Source organism: Montipora capricornis, chromosome 4 (genome assembly GCF_036669925.1).
Source record: "Montipora capricornis isolate CH-2021 chromosome 4, ASM3666992v2, whole genome shotgun sequence".
NCBI lineage: Eukaryota > Metazoa > Cnidaria > Anthozoa > Scleractinia > Acroporidae > Montipora > Montipora capricornis.
Genome location: NC_090886.1, coordinates 291,808 through 311,807, shown reverse-complemented (window position 1 = coordinate 311,807; position 20,000 = coordinate 291,808). Strand labels below are relative to the sequence as shown.

General features: G+C 41.2%; 1 protein-coding gene across 1 annotated transcript; it reads right to left on the bottom strand.

The window, feature by feature from the left end:
* Window positions 1-8,555: 8,555 nt before the first annotated feature.
* LOC138044991 (uncharacterized) lies at window positions 8,556-10,250 on the bottom strand. The gene is made up of 2 exons (XM_068891352.1): window positions 9,352-10,250; window positions 8,556-9,234 (listed from the first exon to the last, which is right to left on the bottom strand). The coding sequence occupies exons 1-2, from the start codon at window positions 10,248-10,250 to the stop codon at window positions 8,556-8,558; spliced, it is 1,578 nt and encodes a 525-aa protein (XP_068747453.1).
* Between the last annotated feature and the right edge of the window lie 9,750 nt (window positions 10,251-20,000).

Sequence of the window (20,000 nt, the reverse complement as noted above, 5' to 3'; positions counted from 1 at the left end):
TAACTTGCCAATCCGAATGCAAAGAAAGCAAAAGCAGCTGGCGCCAAGTGCGGGAAAACGAGAATGACTAAGTCGCAATTGTGTTTAGTTTTGCATTTGATTAGCTGGAAAACTTGCGCAAATCCTTTAATCTGGACGTGGAGCAAAGCAAAACCAAACCAATCAAGAAATTACTTTTCAAACTCAATTAAAAATTGCTCTACGTAGCATTTCGAAATCCTAAACTGCTCTCGTCAGTCGGTGGCCATCAGGGTCTAGGCCATCAGGTCGTACGGCCTCGTCGAATAAACGCGCGATACAGCCGATACGATACCTCTTCGACTATCGGTTATGTTCAGCTGAGACAAAACCGATATCTCGTCATTTTCTGATTCCGAACAGTTCAAACAAAGTTCGAAAATAGGACTGCCTAACAGGGCGAGTTAAATTCTACCTCTTCGAATACCTTTGAATGTAGGCGTTTCAAAGGAATGCCCTCCAGTCTGAATGGTCAAGGTAGAATCTCAATTTTGTCTGCTGAAATTTCCGCCTTTATAGACCGAATGCATAAATGGCGGCCAAAAAAATATTCTTTTGTTTATGTGCAAATTAGACTCTCTAGCCTAGCTCTCAAGCAACATTTCTTTTGTATTTTGTACATGCATACAAGGCTAGTGAGTCTAATTAGCGCATAAACAAAAGAGTATTTTTTTGGTTCCCAATTATGCATTCGGTCTATAAAACCGCAATTTTGGTTCCCATAGCCGTTTCTTCCTAGATTGTCGAAAAGGTGAGCCACGAACAGAGAGAACAGACCACAACACAAGAAAGCAGTTAATTAAAGGGTAATATATCAATCCGAAAAAGAGTGTTTCATCAGATATCCAAACACCGAGAACCGAGTTGAAAAACGAGGACGAAGGCCGCGTTTTTTTACACCGAATTCGAGGTGTTTGGTAGAGGATGAAACACTCTTGCCGAAATTTTATTCTCATATGATCACATATCCACACTTCCTGACCGGTAGTGATTCCTTTTGTTTTGGGCTTTTGAACTATTAATGAGTTTGAGAAGAGAGTCTTCTAGCCTATCTGCCCCCGAGACTCAGACTTCGGGCCGCTTTCTTGTGCCTCATCTTATGGAGAGCTTTAACAACGAGGCCGGTTCAGAATAGATTGAAGCTGGCATGAACGGCATTCGAGTTTGCAGACAAAAATATATATATATTGGCGTGTTCTTCGCAAGACGTTGATTTTGGTCACTTGACGTTATTTGGGAGCTTAATCAAGGAAGACGACGACGGCTATCAAAACGTTATCTTCTCATCTGAAATTGTATATTCGCGTTTTTCTAATCATTTTGTGATTACTCCAAGTCATTCGGTATATCAAATATATATCAACTTTCCGGAAATTAGACTGGTATGAACGGCGAGGAAATTTTTCGTCGGGTGCTCACGTCCACCACATAACCACAAATTTGGCAATTTCACGTCGCTGTTTAGCCGAAAAAGGCAAAGAAATGTCCCAAAATATATAACGCACGTGCAGAGCGTGCGGAGAAATTGTTTTCCCTCATATATACTATTGTTTTGTGACGTTCTCGTTATCTTCGACGTCGTCGTTAGGGACCTTAAGCAAAGACGACGACGACGGTCGACGAAAACGTCATCTCAGAATATAACTTTGCTTTATCGAAGTCTTTCGCGATTATTCAGTCTCGTTCACGTCCTACACAATATGTGCGAAGTATCCTAAAAATAAATTGGAACGAGCGGTTTCAGAGTGAAAATAGAGAATGAAAGATTTTCTGTTGCATGCCAACGTTGTCGTCATAACCTCAAATTTGATGATTTCATGTCGTCGTTATGGAGAGCACCGCTAACATACTTGCTAAAATTCATGCTGCACCTGCAGCACGATTATTTATGCTCTTTTAACCAATGATATTATTGTTTTTTGGTGTTGTCGAAATCGTCGCCTTCGTCGTTTCTTAAAACTCCCTGTTGTTTAGCCGAGAAAGGCAAAGAAATGTACCAAAATATATACCGCACGTGCAGAACGTGCGGAGAAATTGTTTTCCCTCATAAAAACTATTGTTTTGTGACGTTCTCGTTGTCTTTGACGTCGTCGATAGGGGAAGGGGGGCCTTTAGCAACGACAATGGCGTATTTAGTAGTAGCATATTTAGTAGGCTAAAACAATATAGCTTTGCACGCCCTGCACGTGCGTTTTTCACTTTTGTCCATTTCTTTGCCGTTGTCAGCAAAACAACAACGTGAAATAGCCAAATTTGAGGTTTTATGGAGGCCGTCAGCAATTGAGGATAAATTTTCATTTTCTCCCCTAAATTAAGCGCCGCTCATAACGGTTTCATTCCTGACGTACCGCTAAACCTTTGTCATATTAAAAAGCTTGGAATAGTCTCGAAGTGATCGCAATAACGCGAATTTTTGTTTTTAGATGACGTTCTCGTTATCGCTCCCGTCGTCGTTGCTAAAGCTCCCAGATGTTTCGCAGAGGACGGCAAAGAAATGTGGCCGCAAAATGTAAAACGCGAGTCAGTGCGGAACACTTAATTTTTTCTCATTAAACCGGTTGGTGTTGTGGCGTCCCCGTTCCCGCTGCCGTCCTCGTTGCTATGGCTCCCCGTGGTAACCATCCAGAGAGGGACTGGTAGCCTGGCTACAAGGAGTCAAACTCTAAGAATCTAACTTAAACACACCTACATTAACAGTTCCAACTGAAAATTACAAGGAGTTAAGATCTAGTTTCAGGGAGGCACATTTTCTTCCTTGCAATTTGTTTTTTCAGGTCACTCAACTGTTGAATTCTGATACCAATTGCAAGGTATGAACGTTATCTTCTGAGATTTCTGATGAAAGGGCATCAAGAACGACTTCTAAAGGTGATGCTATGGCATATGTTTTGTAAGCATTTTCATGCATAGCAAAAATTACGCCAAAGCCACGAAGGCTGGTATCCTCACCGCGTTTTTCGAAGATCACCGCTCCCGAATCCCCTTCCTTAACGAACGGATCTCTTGAGTGAATGAACAAGCAGTTCTTGCGCCATACGCGCTCACACACGACATTACTAATCTGTTTCTTACAGGTTTTGCAGTAACAGGTCATCCCGTGAATTGGTTCCATTTGTGATTGACTTGTTTGCCCTGTGTCACATTCTGGACAAAGGGCATGAGGTAGTCTGAAATCAAATGTTGCACCTAGTTGTGCCTTGAACATAGGAGCCACCAAAAACGCTTGGGCATCTACGGAGGCACCAACAACACCGCCGTTTTCGGTGTACCCTGTTGTTCTTCCACTCTTGCACAGGTCTTCAGCACTCATGATATCTTTGACTGGGCAACATTCACCACTGGGAGGAAGTCCTGTTCCAATCACTTTAACGATTTTGGATTTTTTTAAACGTTCCACTTCGTCTTTAGTCAACTCAGCAATGGCAGCATCAATGAAATACTCTTTGTCATTCGTCCATTTGACATTACGTTTCAACCCTTTAGTGTACAAACCCACAAGCCTTGGTTCTTTCAAACCCGCCTGGAAGGCCTTTTCATGTTTCTCCGCTTCCTCCAGTAAATCATCTGAACACCTTTCGGAACCTCGATTCTCTTCCTTTAGTTCCACCAGCCTGTTGAACTTCTTCTCCATTTCAAGTTTTTGGAGTTTTTCAGCCCCAGAAATCTTAGTCTCCTGATTGCCGGGTTCAGTGATTCTGTCTATCCACTGGGCGTATGCTCTTAAGTGGTACCTTAGATAGTTTAAATGGTCATCCAATCCAGGGTGAACAATCTCATCTCGAACAATGGGCCCATGTTTGATCACATGATCACATGACAGTGCATAAAAGCGATCTCCATCCCCCACAATGGCACCTAAGGTCCCACAACCTTCCTCATCCTTCACGCCAATGCTTGCTCCCAAACAAACCACGTCCTTCTGTTTTTGTGCCTGCTTCGGCTCCCAGATCTTACGAGCTCCAACGCTATACCAAAACCCGTCCACCACGTCCACCGGGTAACGTCCAAGAGAAGTTTCGAACTTGGATTCGCCCATAGGAATGAAACCTTTTCCTAGGACATAAATTCTTATACACGGTTCACGTGTCTGTTGGGAGTTTTTCACTTTAAAAGAGGCCTGCACAGATGTGACGTTTCGATGTTTGTCAAACTTATTTAGATTTTCGTTTATTACCTCGCTGATTGCATCGACTTGAGACGCCTCCAGTGCAAGTTCGTGGAATTCATCACAAACGTACTCAAGAGGTGTAACATTCAGTACATTCGCTGCGTTGTTATATAGATCTAACCACTTTAGTTCCACCTTCATCTTTGCAAAGCATTCTTGGGCGGCTACTTTTAAGCTCTCCATTGCACCAGACTCGCCACTGAAAACGTAGAAACGAATCACCACCTGATAGTTTTCTTTGTAGGGCAACACACGCACGCATTCCTCGTGCTCAGCTTCAAATTTCATGCTTGCCTCAATAATCTCTGCTTCTTTAGCTTTCGGTGGGGAGTCGGTATCAGGTCGATATCCAAGGGTAACACCAACGCTTCCTTGATGCAAGAAGATAACAAAGAAATAAAGAGAACTGTCCCATAAGTTTGGCTACTTTGTGCAAGTCGAGCAAAGTGGAATAATCCTGGAAGAATTTGGGAAAACAGTAGGAGGCAGTATCTGGTTGATCTTGTTACTGTTGCAGTGCAGTCTACATACAATAGGGAGCTTAAGCAATGACAACGACGACGGAAAAGAGAACGTCACGAATTTGCATATTTAGTGCACAAAACAATAGCTTTGCACGCTCTGCACGTGCGTTTTTCACTTTTGTACATTTCTTTGCTGTCGTCTGCAAAACAACAACATGAAATGGCCAAATTTGAAGTTTTATGACGAACGTCAGCACTTGAAGATGGATAAATTTTCATTTTTTTCCCCTAAATTATGCGCCGTTCCGACCAGTGTCACCTTTGAGGAACTGCCACACCCTTATCATGTTAAAAAAGGTTGAAACAGTCACGAAGTGATTGCAACAACGTGAATTTTATATTTTGACGTTCTCCTTGCCGTTGCCGTCGTCGTTGCTTAAGCTCCCTAATCTTAGGTCTACGAATGCAACGTTGTTGGTGCCAGCAAGCGCAAGGTACCTGCCTGCACTTGGCGATTGTGCCTTTCAATCAACAGCTCCGAAACTGTGAAACAATATTCCCGCAGAGAACAGAAACACTGAGAGCCTGACATCTTTTAAAAGAGCTCTCAAAACTAAATTAGCCTTTAAATGACCTGATTATAGGCCACTTCGGAAAATACCATAATACTCCTTGTTTGTCCCCGCAAATTTTGCATAAGCATTGTTTTTGTTTATCGAAAGTTGCCTCCGTATGGTAACTTTCGACACTCAGTAATCACAGTCAAAACCCGTTTTATTTCACAGTACTCGCAGATGTAAACTAGTCTCAAAAAGTAAAAGAAACGTGTTCTCCTATCGATTGCAAAACAAGATCATTTTCAAAGAACAAATGTCAACTATATAATTCTACATTGTGATTAATTACAAAATACAGGATTTAAAAAAACATTCACCGACCAGTTTTTCAGCTAGACCGCCAGACGTTCTGGGAACGAAATTCCGCAAAATATAATGCTTTCCGTTGAAGTTTGTCAACGGACATCAAAAGCAGTTTATATCATGAAATTTCACGGAGAGCTAGCTTGATACCTCTAAAAGACTTACATGACAAGAGATTCTTCTATATATTAAAAACAGCGCTTCTTTTGAAAGTTATTGTAAGAGTAACGACAAATTGAGTATTTTAGGCGTAAAAACTTCTCTCTCGAATAACTTAAAATCGGCTTTTACGATTTTCTTCAAACTTCGTCAAACGTTAGACAAACACCTCAGGATTAGTACCCTGCGTATCATTTCAAAAGTTTAGATCGAATAAAGCGTAAAATTGTTGCCAATCAAAAACCATGACGTCACTGCTTCGTTGCCATGGTAACCTAGAACGCCATATCAACTACATTTTTAAAAACTTCAAACTTCCTGTAGTACGTGGTTAAAGTTTCAAAGCTGTAGGTGCTTGCATATAAGAACTGTGGCCGTCTAAAGTCTAATGGTATAGGCTAAATTTATTGTAGGAAGCCTCCTTAACGCAACAAATGAAATGCTCGGTTCAAAGTTCAGTCTATATGCGTGTCTCAAATTCAATGTTTACTGATCATCATTAGCAATGCCTTGGATACGTAACTCTGCTGCAGCTGCTGCATCCCGTCTGGGCCTGAATGGCGGTGCGGTAGGGCTGAGAGACATAGCGTCCTTTGATCTGTCGCACGACAATTCCAGGGGGTACAAATGTTGTATGGCTCTCTCCAGGACGGTCTTCCCAGTTCGCACCTTAGCTGCACGAACTACGCCATCACGTCCCACAATTAGCTTTTCTATGATCCCAAGTGGCCAGTAGTTTCGGTTTTGTTCTTCCGACTTCAAAATCACCACATCTCCTACTGACAGAGGATTCTTTGAATTTCCATGCTTCAGGCTGTGTCCTTCTCGTAGCGCTCGTAAATATTCAGAGGACCAACGGCGCCAAATTGCATCTTTACTCCTTTGGAGGAATAGGCCATTTCCGAGTTGATGTGTGCCTCCTCTTCAAAGCGAGTCTAAGTGCGAAGATTTTGTTAACAAAATTAGTTTTCATTCATATGTAAAGTAGAACTAATTACCATCACAAAAACTTCGCACTTAGATTCGCTTTGAAGAGGAGGCAGACATGAACTCGGAAATGGCCTATTTCACTCGTTTCCTGAGGTCTTTTTCTCAGATGATATGGCTGCAGTTCTGGCAAAAGGTTGGACTTGATGAACAACAGGGCGTTCGGCGTCAGCGTGGGTAGCTGTATGTCATCTTCTGCGTAGCTGAGGGGGCGGTTGTCCAGTACAATCTCAACGTCCAGGAGCACCTCACTGAACTTGTCCCAGGATAGTTGACCTTGTCCCACTGTCTTATAGAAGACGCCCTTCATTACCCTGATGAGTCGTTCGAACTGTCCGCCCCCACCAGGGGGCGCGGCTCAAATTAAACTGCCAGGTTATTTCGTGAGTGCCAAGAAAGATGTTGAGCCTTTCATCTTTGCGTACTTTTTTCAACCAGTTAGCTGCGGCGATGAACGTTCTCCCGTTGTCTGAATAAATCTTTGTCGGCCTCCCTCTTCTCGCTATCAGGCGTTTGAGGCTTTTGATAAATTCTCCCGTTTCCAGGCTTGGTAGCAATTCCAAGAATACTGCGCGGGTCAAGCTGCAAGAATATATCACAATGTTCGCGTTCTGTTCCTTTGATTTCCACTGTAGATAATTTACAGGTCCAGTGAAGTCTACTCCAATGACGCTGAAGGGATCGGCTCCTTCGGTTCTGTCCCTTGGCAGGGGTCCGGCTGGTGGGTGAGGAGCAGCCACGGCTTGAAACCTTTTACAGCCCCAACAGCTCCTAAGAACTCGTTTGGTGACTTTGCGAAGGCGGGGTACCCATTGGACTTCAGGAACCTTCGCCATTGTAAGTCCCACTCCCCCGTGCAAAGTGGTCACATGGGAGCGCTGAACTATTTTGAAGGTGTACAGGGCAGAAACCGGCAAGAAAATGGGGTATTCTCCCTGAATGCGTCCCTGGCATTCCAACACCCCATCGGCGTTTCTCTAAAGGTTTAGCTGTAACTTGTCCTCTTGGAAGTGGCTGTCACTGATCGACTGATGTTGCGCTTGTTTAATCCAGAAGAGCCAGCATGCGGTGATTTCCTGTGTCGACAGGGGGCCTCGGATCTTCTCCGAAGGGTGCTGGCAGTTGCGAATGAAACGTGAAACCCATGCGCAAACTCTGAGGGTTTTGTGTAGGTCAAACTTCTCTAGGACACGATCAAGGTCATCACTGATTTTGATATCCGCTGCGAAGATCTCTTGTTGAACTTTCCTTTCTGCATCACTTTGTTGGCTCGCTTGCGTCACGATATCTTCTGGCCAGCTTGTGAGGTCCGCTAACCACTCTGGGCCTCTCCACCACAGCTGTACATCTGTTACACTCCCACCACGGCTACCGAGGTCAGCAGGATTCTCAGTAGAAGATACGTGACGCCATTCAGTGTTTGGATGACTTTGGATTTTTCGCACGCGATTTGTGACGAACTGACGATAATCACCTTGGTCATTCAACCAGTGTAATGCCACTGTGCTATCCAACCAGCACTGGATGTCGGTTGCGAGCGGAAACCCTTCCAATGCTTTGTGTACGTTCGTCACCAGGTTCACAGCCATGCGTCCCGATATCAGTTCGAGACAAGGAATGGTCAGCCCCTGTTTGGCGAGACGGGACTTGGCAGCAACTAGACCTTGTGTGCAACCCCACATTCTTGTGTAACAACAGCATAAATTGCAGCACTCACGCCATGTCCTCTGGCATCGCCGAAGGCGTGTAACTTTATTTCTTTGATTGGTTCTTGATAGGTTGCCAAATTGCGCGGCAGAGTGACACTGTCTGGCAATTTGTATTCCCAGTTGTTTTCCATCAATTTGTGTAGACGTCTGGTAACGGAGCATCCCAAGCGAGCTTTTGGTTGCATATTGCTCTGTAGATCAATTTTCCCTCCAGCATCATGGGCGACACTAATCCGAGCGGGTCGTAGACTCTGGCTAAATTTGCAAGAACTCCGCGCTTCGTCAACTCAGCTCTTTCCGCAGGAACGACTGCGCTTAACGTATCCTGAACTTTGTCCCATGGGTGTCCAAGGAGTTTACTCTTCCCCTGATTCAATTTGTTTTCAAGTTGCTTCTTGGCAAAGGTGGGTTCGTCATCACCGGAATTCGTCTCTAGGTCTGGTACATTTGAGTGCCATTTGTGGAGTTCAAACCTTGCGTCAGCAAAAACTTCAGCCCTTTCACATTTCAACTTCATTGCGTCTGTCACGGTGGGTCCACCTGAAATAAAACCATCTACGTACAGGCTCTTTAATGCTTCACTGACGCTTTCTGGGAGGCGGGGTCTCCACAGTTCAAGGTGTTGCTGGATAACTCCGTTCAGCAGGAACGGGAACGGGGCCAAACCCAACACTACTAGGGTGAAACGCAGAATATCCACTTCGCTCGAATGTACGTCTTTAATCCAATGAAACCTTAAGGAGTCTCGCTCAGCTTGGCGGATCCTTATCTGCAGAAACGCTTTCCGTATTTCCCCTGTGACAGCCACACTGTGGAATCAGTTACGATTCAACATGCTCCATAGCTGGTTCTGTAACAGTGGGCCAGCGTGAAGACAATCATTGAGAGATGGTGCATAATTATGGGCGTGAGCGGAGGCATCGTACACTACTCGGAGTTTTGTCGTCTCAGTGTTCTCTCGAACTACTGCTCGGTGAGGCAAGTAGAATTCTTTTCCCATCGCTTCAGAAGGTGCTCTTTCGACCACACCCTCTTCTATAACAGCAGCATACTGGGCTAGCATATCTGTTCCTCGAAGTTTGCGTAACAAGGAATTCAATCGGATCAGGCTGCCGTTTTGATTGTTACGAAGTGGAGGATGGTCACCTTTCCAAGGGAAAGTGGTTTCATATCGGCCATCCCAGGAGCGCGTCAATTGCTCCTTAAACTCACTGTATGCGTCTTCTTGATCACCTGTGGGACTGTCTGCAAGACCAAGTAAGTCCAAAGCACACAGACGCTTGTAGTCGGCAGCAGAGTTCACAGCGAGATACACTGGAGATAAATCGGTCTCAGCACCTGGTGACATCAGCGTCCACCCAAAGCGTGTGAACTCAGCTACGGGATCCCCACCGCGACCAACTCGTAATCGCTCCCTGGTACGCATTCTTGGCAAGTCCTTCGCTCCCAGGATGAGATGGACAGGCAGTACTCTTTTGTCGTCATCATCGTCGATGTATATCCCTCTCAGATGGGGATGCTTGGCCAGGACTTCCTTATACTTGGAGTTCTCAAATGAGAGCAATTCCCGTTTGTCGACTTTGGTCACATTCACGTCCAATGACACTTTGTACTCTTGCACGACTCTCATAGCCACGCCCACAAGCATTGTAATTTGACAAACTCCGGAAGCTTTGCGTTCAGCTTTTGTCAGATTCACAAAAGTCGATGATGCATATGAATGGCTTGCACCGCTGTCGAGAAGGGCCCGAAATTTGTATCCTGCTACCTTAACTATTACTACGGGATGAATGACGGCTGAATTTCCCACTTGCGAAGTGGTCATCCCCGGCTCACGTGCTTGTTGACGATCACAGATTGATGTGTGATGTTTCTTGGCACAATGACGGCAAGAAATTTTTCTGTTACACTCAATTGCTCGATGTTTTGGTCCGGTGCAGTTGAAACAGAGCTTCTTTGTCGCCAGGATGTTTTTCCTTTCATCAAATGATGTCACGCGATGACATTCGAGACCTCTGTGCGTGGGTCATCACAGTACACGCACACACGTGTTTCTTGCGTTGGAAAACTTCTCCGAGCTATCTGATCACGTTGCGAGTGTGGCGTTTCTTCTCGATGATCTTCACTTGATTCTACTGGATTTTGATGTGTCCAGGAGCCCAAAGCGTCACAAAGTTTGACAAAATCCCAGTTTTGCCAATCGTCGTCGTTGCGGACCAAATCTCTGCGAATCCCAGCTGACTTGTCTATCATCAACGCCCCATTTCCTCTAACATCTCCCAGCCTTCCCATTGTTTCCAGTGATTGTACATTGTACCGCAGTTGTTCGTAAAATTGATGGATTTTTTGTGGATTTGTTCCTTTAATCCTAGGCAGATCAAGAATATTTTGTACATACGCGAACCGCACCGTGCACCAGTGGCTCAGTTGCATGGTTGAGCACCAGGCTGCCATGCGAGAGTTCATGAGTTTGACTCCAGCCGGACCAACACTCAGGGTCTTTAAATAACTGAGGAGAAAGTGCTGCCTTTGTAATTACATCCGCAAATGGTTAGACTTTCAAGTCTTCTCGGATAAGGACGATAAGCCGGAGGTCCCGTCTCACAAATAACTTCCATGTTCATTAGTTCCCTGTGGGACGTTAAAGAACCCACACACTATTCGAGAAGAGTAGGGGATGAAGTTCCCGGTGTTGTGGCTGTCCTCTGTGTGTATATGGTTGGGTGGGTATAGCAGGTCCACATCAGCTGAATAGCTGCCAAAACTTCAACCTGCTTAAACAAATAAATAACAAACAAACAAAGAAACAAACACTTTCGCTTTCCTTGCCATAACGATCCATTAAGATACTTTTTGCTTGATTGTACCCTTCCGCGGTAAATGGGAGCCCGTCGATTGTTTTTCGCACCTTGAGATCCACAAATTCTTTGGGATAAGAAAACGTCATTAGCGCGGCCATCCCAGTTTTGTCAATAGCCTCAGTGAATTGGCCCCAAAACCGATTCCAATCGAGGTATGTTCCATCGAACTTTGTAATGGTGAGCTTGGGAAGTTTAGCAGCGTTACTAGTAACTTGTGTTTGTTTGGCGTCTTGACTCCCTGTGAAAATAGAATCTTGTTGATCTTTCTCTTCAAGCTCTTTGTGGTATCTGAATTTCTTCTCTATCAGCTCTTTCTCGAATTCGAGTTGCTTTTGTCTTGCCTTCTCTGTCTCCCTTCTTTCAGTCTCGGTGAGGAATGCAGCCAGGTTATCGACATCTTCATCAACCATTGCGATTTTGTTGTCTATCTCTTCACTCCATGGATGAGGGAATTGCGATCCTGGGAGGGGGGGGGGGGGTACATGCGGCCAGCCAGGGTATGTTTTTCGGGATTTTTGTCTTGAACATGGTATCGAATTTATCATTTTTTGTCTTAATCAGGGTATCGATTTATCAATTTTTGTCTTAAACTGGGTTAAATGTCTTAAACAGGGTATCAGAAATCGGAATTGTCTTAAAATGGATACGAAAATCAGCGATATTTGTCTTAAACAGGGTCAGGGTATCAGGGGCCGCGCTGCACCTCCCCACCCAGGGATATATCGAGCCCCCCCCCCTTCCTTTGCGGGATTGCGATCGCGTCCTCCCCGTCTTCAATTTTTATTTCTTCTAGTTTTTGCCTCGCTTCATCTGTTGAGTTTCCAATAGCTTGTAGCGACTGTACGTGTCGTTTGATGTGGTTGCTGTTTTTACTTGTAAGGACTGTTTCCGTCTTGTCCCGTGTCATCTGTAGCTGAGTGAGTTTCGTTTGTTAGGGTTAGTCAAAACCTGTTTTATTTCACAGTACTCGCAGATGTACACTAGTCTCAAAAAGTAAAGAAAAAGTGTTCTCCTATCGATTGCAAAACAAGATCTATTTCAAAGATCAACTGTCAACTATATAATTCTACGTTGTGAACAAAGTGACAGAAAGCTAACTAAATGTCAATCACGGCTTAACAGTTTCAGAAATGTTTTCTCTTGGGACCATTGCAAGTCCCATGAGAAAACTGGAAACAATGCTTATGCAAAATTTGGAGGGACAAAGAGTATTATGGTATTTTACAAAGTGGCCTAGTAGCAGCAATGTTATCAACTAAAATTATTAATTCAACTACTTTCATCAATTATTGTAATGCACATATGAACATATTTGTATGGTGTATGTGATATAGAACGGTTTTAAATTGAGTGTTGTAACACCAATACCAAAGTAATTACTCCGACCAATGGCATCTCATCACATCAGGCGCAAACAGCTCTGTGAACCAATCAAAATTCGCAGCAATTCCGAGTAACTTGCTGGTTTTGTTTTCCCCTTTCATTGGTTAATAAACTGTTGCAAGATTTTAACGCCAATCACTGCCACAAACATGGACTAAGTGAAATTTAGTATAAGGTTTTAAGTAGTTTTCGTGCCAAAAATTAAGCTTGCCACGTCATGATATTATTAGATTTCGGGAAAACGATAGTTTTTTGTATAGTCTTTGTCAGTTGTGCTTCTTGGTCGCTACGATCAAGTTATCGAGATGTGAGACAGTATTTAAAACGAGAAACGATTGTGTACATTACCTCGAACACCAATGTCAACAATTCGAAATTCATTGGCATTTCGCTTCACCGATTTATGAATGCATCATTTGTTCGAGTTAAATATTGCGTGATTATCTTAGTGCAACATGCACGACAATCACTAAGGCCCCGTTTATATGGAGAAAAGTAGTCCCGGGTAAAGGGTCACCCGCCTACCCGAGTTACCCTGGGCAAGCCAACTTTTCATACATTTCCTTACAAAACTTGGCGAACCGTTTACATGACAAACCAAAAGTTGGCTCGGCTAGAAGGGTGACCCGCCTAGCCAGGTCATCCTTTTGCGATGGTAGGGTCACCCTCCTAGCCGGGCCAACTTTTCTCCGTATAAACAGGGCCTTAGTGATTGTCGTGCATGTTGCACTAAGATAATCACACAATATTTACCTCGAAAAAAATGATACTTTCATGAATCGGTGAAGCGAAATGCCAATGAATTTCGAATTGTTGACAATGGTGTTCAAAGTAATGTACACAATCGTTTCGCGTTTAAATACTGTCTCACATCTTGATAACTCGATTGTAGCGAGCTCGCCGGGTCAACTCCGTCAAGGCGAGACAATCAGAGCATGCGCGAGCTCTGTTGTCATCTCTTGGCTTGGGCAAGGGGGTCAACTTTTTTCTCATATAAATGCTCGGTAAAGTTGACTCGGCTAGGAGGGTGACCCTCTTGCCCGGGACAACTTTTCTCCATATAACGGGGCCTAACTGTAGCAATTGCAATCACGCAATAGACATTTTTCGCTGGTACATTTTGTTTTCCGAATACAGATCATGTGATAATACTCAGGTGGTTTGGTCCTTTGTTTTGTTCATCGAAAAGAGTGCATACAAGCATGAATATGTCTGCATGCACTCTTTTTAATGAACAAAACAAAGGAACAAAACTCCTGAGTATTAATTATCACATGATCTGTATTGGGGAAAAAAATGTACAAGCGAAAAAGGTCTCTTACTTTCAACATTCATTTGAAAACCGCTCCATAAGTATTATCTATTAATTATTACCAATTAACACTAATTTACCATTATATTATTATTGTCATTACTGGGTTGCCAGTATGGCAATCCTAGTTGGAATCTGGCTTTGTTTCGTCGTTTTTTACTGGGTTGCCAGTATGGCAATTCCAGTCGGAAAAAGTCCGGCATTTGTTGGGTGTTTTTCTTTTTTTTTTTTTTTCCCCGTGTCGGTAAAAGTCTTGCCCATCACTCCCCTGCTAAGTGGTGTCTTTGTGCATAGAGCCTTCTGCGCGTATTTTCTTAGGATCGAGAGGGTAGTGGGAAATGCGTAGATTTCTCTGGTAGACACAGTAGAACGATTTTAACTTAACCGGCAATGGCGTCGAAGTAGTATAGGAGTTGGGGGTATCAGCACATTTTCGAATCCAACTCAAATACTGCTTTTCATAAAATGGTTTTCGATTTTGGAAACTATATATTTAGATCTCATACTGAAAACAGCATTTGGAAAACTATGTTTTTCATTTTGGTTTTTTATCAGGTGCATTTATCAGATGGTTTAATGCAATGGTTTCAGTATTTTCTTTTTGCAAATATATATTTATAAATTTAATCTGATACAATATTATAAATGAATTGTAATTTGGATATTCATACTGGAATTATTGAAATGAATGAAATTATTTGTCCATTTTGTGATAAAAAATTAGTTGAAGTTGAACGTTTTATTGAATCATGTTGTGATAAATCGGATGTTGAGAAAGATGATTATAAGTTGGTATGTAAAAATTGCGGATCAGTTCATGGATATGTAAATGCTGATGATTTTATGACAATATTTACAAAATACGGCGAAAGTATATTTATCATCGAGAATATCATATAGAAAATAAAATAACCAATCTATGTACTGAAAACAAATATCAAATATCACCAAATGAAAAACAAAAAGTGATTAGAGTGTTTGAAGAGATTGATAAGATATTACCACAGATCGATCAAAACAGACAGAATAATTAATATAAACTTTATCCTTAAACAGTTGTTTGTAATGTTAGATTTGTCAGTAGAAAAATATACCTTTGTCAAAATCAATTGAGACTTTAACACAATATAAAAATACTGGGATAAAATACAATCATTAATAGAAGATAAAATACAATCAATCATTAACAAGTAAATATTTTGTCATGTTTTAGTAGAATTTATCTACTATGGGTGCAGTATCAGTAATAACATCATCAATATTTTTCATCATAGATAATAAATTATCTTGGTAATATTCACCAGTTCTCATTATATTTTTAATATATATGAGAAAATGTTGATAACTCTGATAGGCATATACACATTTTGGATTTTAAGATCAAGGTCTTTATGCTTCATCCAACCCTGAAACAAAAGTGCTACTGTACTAATAGCAATTAAACTAGTACCACCGGTTGCTAGACTTGAAGCTAAACCTCCAGATGCAAAAACAATAGATAGTGAATTGCCTAGTAATTTCCATTTTTTTAAATGTTTCATTGCTTGTTTATAAGCCCAACACTTTTTATGGTATGTGTGATAATGCATTTTTAATTCCTTGATCTGTTCTTCAGTTAGTTTGTCTGAAATGTGATTCCAGTCGAATATACTTTTACGTTGGTCTGTCATATATATAGTTTATATTATTAATCTTTTGAATATGCAATGTAATAATCCAGAAATCTGACCGCATAATGGAGATCTTTTTATAGGTTTTGGTGTTAGGTTCTTGGGTATGGCATATGGATACCCTCGGCCTAATGAATAATGGTCATAGAATCTACCGAAAGCATCATGTAGGATACTATGCAAGTGTAAAATATCGATCCCACCAAGTAGTTTTTCTAAAAGCCATGTAAGACGTCCATTTCCTAGTCCCATGAGTCCTATTTCTCCATTGTTTAATCGAACAATTTCATCAATTGATTTGTCAGCATTAAAATGTTTTTGATACAAAAACTGATAAACAAGACATGATTTCAATATTTTATCATTCAAATTAGGGTATTTTTCCTTTATCTCATTGAAAAAAGGCCCATAATAAATTTGAATGTTTAGTGTTTTATGACTAAATTTGAAAGAATTATATAAAATTTGAACTTGTTTGATTATTGACCTACTTGGAATCAAAACTTTTTCACTTCCATTTATAGTGAATGTTTTGTCTGATGAATTGGTGTTAGGATAACCATGTAAATAATGTGATGTTCTTAAAATATCATTTCCATTCATATCAATTGGAATGTGTAACGTTAATTTATTGTTAATAACATCATAAGGTTTATTTAAATCAGGTGGCAAACCAAGCAATTCGTTACCATTCATGTCAATAGGAATATGTACTTCCAATTTATTGTTTTTGATTTCATACGCCTTTTATAATCATATATGGTGAAATCAAGATCACTTTTTGCAGCATTTTTTATTCCATAAATCAGGACATAAAGTGGCAACAGATTTGGGCTACTGTTATCAAAATTGCTCTTGAAATTTACATACAAACATCTTTGTATTCCTTGTGAAGTACCATCTGGAGATAAATTAATATGGTGCAAAGATAGTTTGTAATCCGAATTTACTTTTATTGTAAGTCCTGAATCTATATTCGTATTTAGTTTTTCAAAACCAAGCAAAGTGGAACTGAATTCATAACTGTAACTAGACCCTCCGTGAGGGTACACTGGGTTGCCTGTGGTACGTGCAGCCTTCCAGGCAAATTGTGACTGGCCCACGGGCCGATTACGGGCTTGCAAAAACAAAGCAAAAGGTAATTAAAAAACCACATATAATAAACTACTTACTAACCGAGCTAGCTCGAGCCGTACTGGGGAACATTGACCCTGGGTCGTTTTTGTACGGACCTCGCTGCGCTCGGTCCGTACTGCCACGACCTCGGGCAGATATTTCCCTGGCAGTACGGCCCTCACGCTCGGTTAGTAAGAAGTTATTAAGGGGTCACCCAGAAGTCATACCAGCAGAGGCCCTTTGGCTCACAGGTCCTCACACGTTCGTACGACGAAACAGATCCTTTTCTGAGGTTAAAAACCTGGCTACTGGCCTAACTCTTTTTCCTACTTTCCCAACCGCGAGAAAACCGCGGTAAATCAGCCATCGCCAAAAAATGTTTTTTTTTCTCAAAAAATATTTAAAGTTAGGGGGAAAAAATCGACATTTTAAAGCTAAGAAAATAAGCTTCCCAACAGCATACAACTTATTTACAGACAACTGAAACATTTTATAAAAGCGAAAGTCGAACGAAAAAATTTAAGAAAAATAACAGTAAAATATGTTTTCTAGGCAAAATTTTGTCATTTTAGCGTTGATTGCAAAACTAATATTTTCTGCAATTTATCTGCTTTCTTGGACATAAATTCGACCGAAAACTGATAAGGCATGAATATTTTTAGATTTTTAGGAATAATAGATAACGTGGTTCAATGCGTAATGTGATAATGCGATAAAAGTGTCAAATTTGCGACCCATTGCTAACGGCAACGGAAGCGATCGCATTACGAATAATTAACCTCTGTTGCCAAAAACCACCCAAATAACCGGTCAGTGTAAAACGCAGACTGACTGCAGACCAGGGATAAAATGCAGACTGAGGGTAAAATGCAGACTGCAGACTGCAGGTTAATAAAATAATAATGAAAAAAGAGTTATAAGAGTGTTAGTAGCCGTTCGTACTTTCACACTGAAACCCCAACACAGCTCCCATCGCTTTGGTTGCCCCACCGCATGTTTTAAATCCGGATTTTATCGAACTGAAGAATTGAAGCTGTTTGAATCCTTGTTGTTTGAAAAAGGACAGTTTCGTTAAGTGAGTTGCTTTTAGGCAAAGAAGTCACCACCCCGTAATTCAACTGTCCATTTTGCTGCACTTAACAAAGTAATCGAGTAATTACCCAATAACTCAATTTATTTTGACACGCATAAAGACAGAGATAACGTGGATTTTGCAACCAGTTAACGTTACAATTCAGTCGACTTAAGCCAGTATGACTGGTGTAAAAATTTCTTATTAGGATCCTTTCATTCGCTTTTGTTTACGTTATGTTTATCCTTTAGTTCACAAGCCCCTAGGGGTTATCACGCATAGCTTAACCAATGAAATCCCCACGTCCTAATTGCTTGGAATACATGAAATTCTTTGTGCATTTCGTTGCACCGAAAAAAGACAACCGAGATTACTCAGGTATTCGGAGTAATAATTGTTGGTTTTTCGATCGATTTCCCTCGATGTACCGGTGTGACAAATAATTTCGAACATTGCAATGCATCTGGAAGCGCAATGATTTCAACGCGTACGATCGCATCCCCAAAAGGTGCAGCGACCTGCAGTCATAATAATGTGAGTTGTTGACAGATGTAAAACAGGATTGTCTTTCAAACAATCTTTATTTTATCCTTATGACTCGTTTTTTTATTATTAATATTTATTTTACCCTCAGTCTGCATTTTACCCCCGGTCTGCAGTCTGCAGTCTGCAGTCTGCGTTTTACACTGACCGCCCAAATAACCGATTTTTCGACGGAAAATTCATCCCAGAGGATAAAACTATTCACTGGACATGTAATAAAGGTAGATATGTTCGAGCGAAAGCGAAAACAAGCGAATATTTTGACGGAAAACACAATAATGTGAGATCAAAGGAACATGTGGTGAAGACACGCAATTGCGGCATAGCTTAGACAATAATCTTACCTTTTCAGCGATTTTAACGCTTGAAATTCCATTCAATCCACCTTGTCTAGTCTTTGAATTCACTATTATCGCTGCCCTGCGAATTTTCAATGTTCTACATAACAGCACACTTGGTAAAAGACGGCTCGACGGGCGACAGATTGTTGTCGATGTTGTCGCCTGTCTTGTTCAGTATCCAATTGATTTGCCATTTTTGAGCTTCATAAGGGTATATTTTGTTCAAAGATCCACTAAAACGCCATTAGCGTTACATGACTTTCGACGCCATTACAGGTTAAGTTAATGATTCTACTGTGTCCACCAGAGAAATGTACGCATTTCCACTACCCTCTCGATCCTAAGAAAATACGCGCAGAAGGCTCTATGCACAAAGACACCACTTACCGGGGGAGTGACAGGCAAGACTTTTATCGACACGAAAAAAAATAAAACGGAGAAATTCTACCCATTTTCCAACTGGGATTGCTGTATTGCCATACGGCAACCCAGTAAAAAGGAGATTTTTGAAAATATGTTTCCATACAGACTGTATAATTATCGCTGAAATTGTCTAGAATTAATTTGAAAAGATTGAAATCGAAACAACCTTTATATTCATTTGAACCGTCTGTTGTTTTTTGAACTTTCATGCTGAAAGCTTTTTTATTAGTTTGATGCGGTGTGTCATTGAATGTGACCAGACTTGCGTCTTGAATGCCGAAATCAATTGTGAATTCAACATCATCCATTGCATATTTCAACACATTATCTCTGTTTTCATGTGTACTTATATGGCTTTCAGCTATTTTTCTGTCTGTGTATTCATTGTTTTGAGTAGACACTGTTGATATTCCATCATTTACTTGCTTTAAATTCACTGCATCTTTATTATGTGTTGCATCCTTAACATTTGTTATTTTGAAATTATTCATGTTCAAAGTTCCAATCATTTGTTGTGAACTGTCTCGTAAAATAACTTGATTGACATTTGGTTTAGCTGCAAGTTCTGTATCAATGTAGCCTTTATTGACAATATCTGTAGATTGCAAACCATTTCCAACCTTTGTAATTTTATCATTCCCAAAATCAAAATCACTAATTACGGAAATACTACCATCCTTTTTAAATAATTAGAGAGCTCTGTTTTATCAGCTTTGGGAACTAATCCTGTTTCTAATTGATGTTTTGTCACAGCGTCGCTATTGTCAGTTTCTTCAGCTAGATTTACTATTTTGTTGTTTTTCATGTCGAGATTATTTGTTAAACCATTTTTAAAATGTAATTATTTAGCTCCG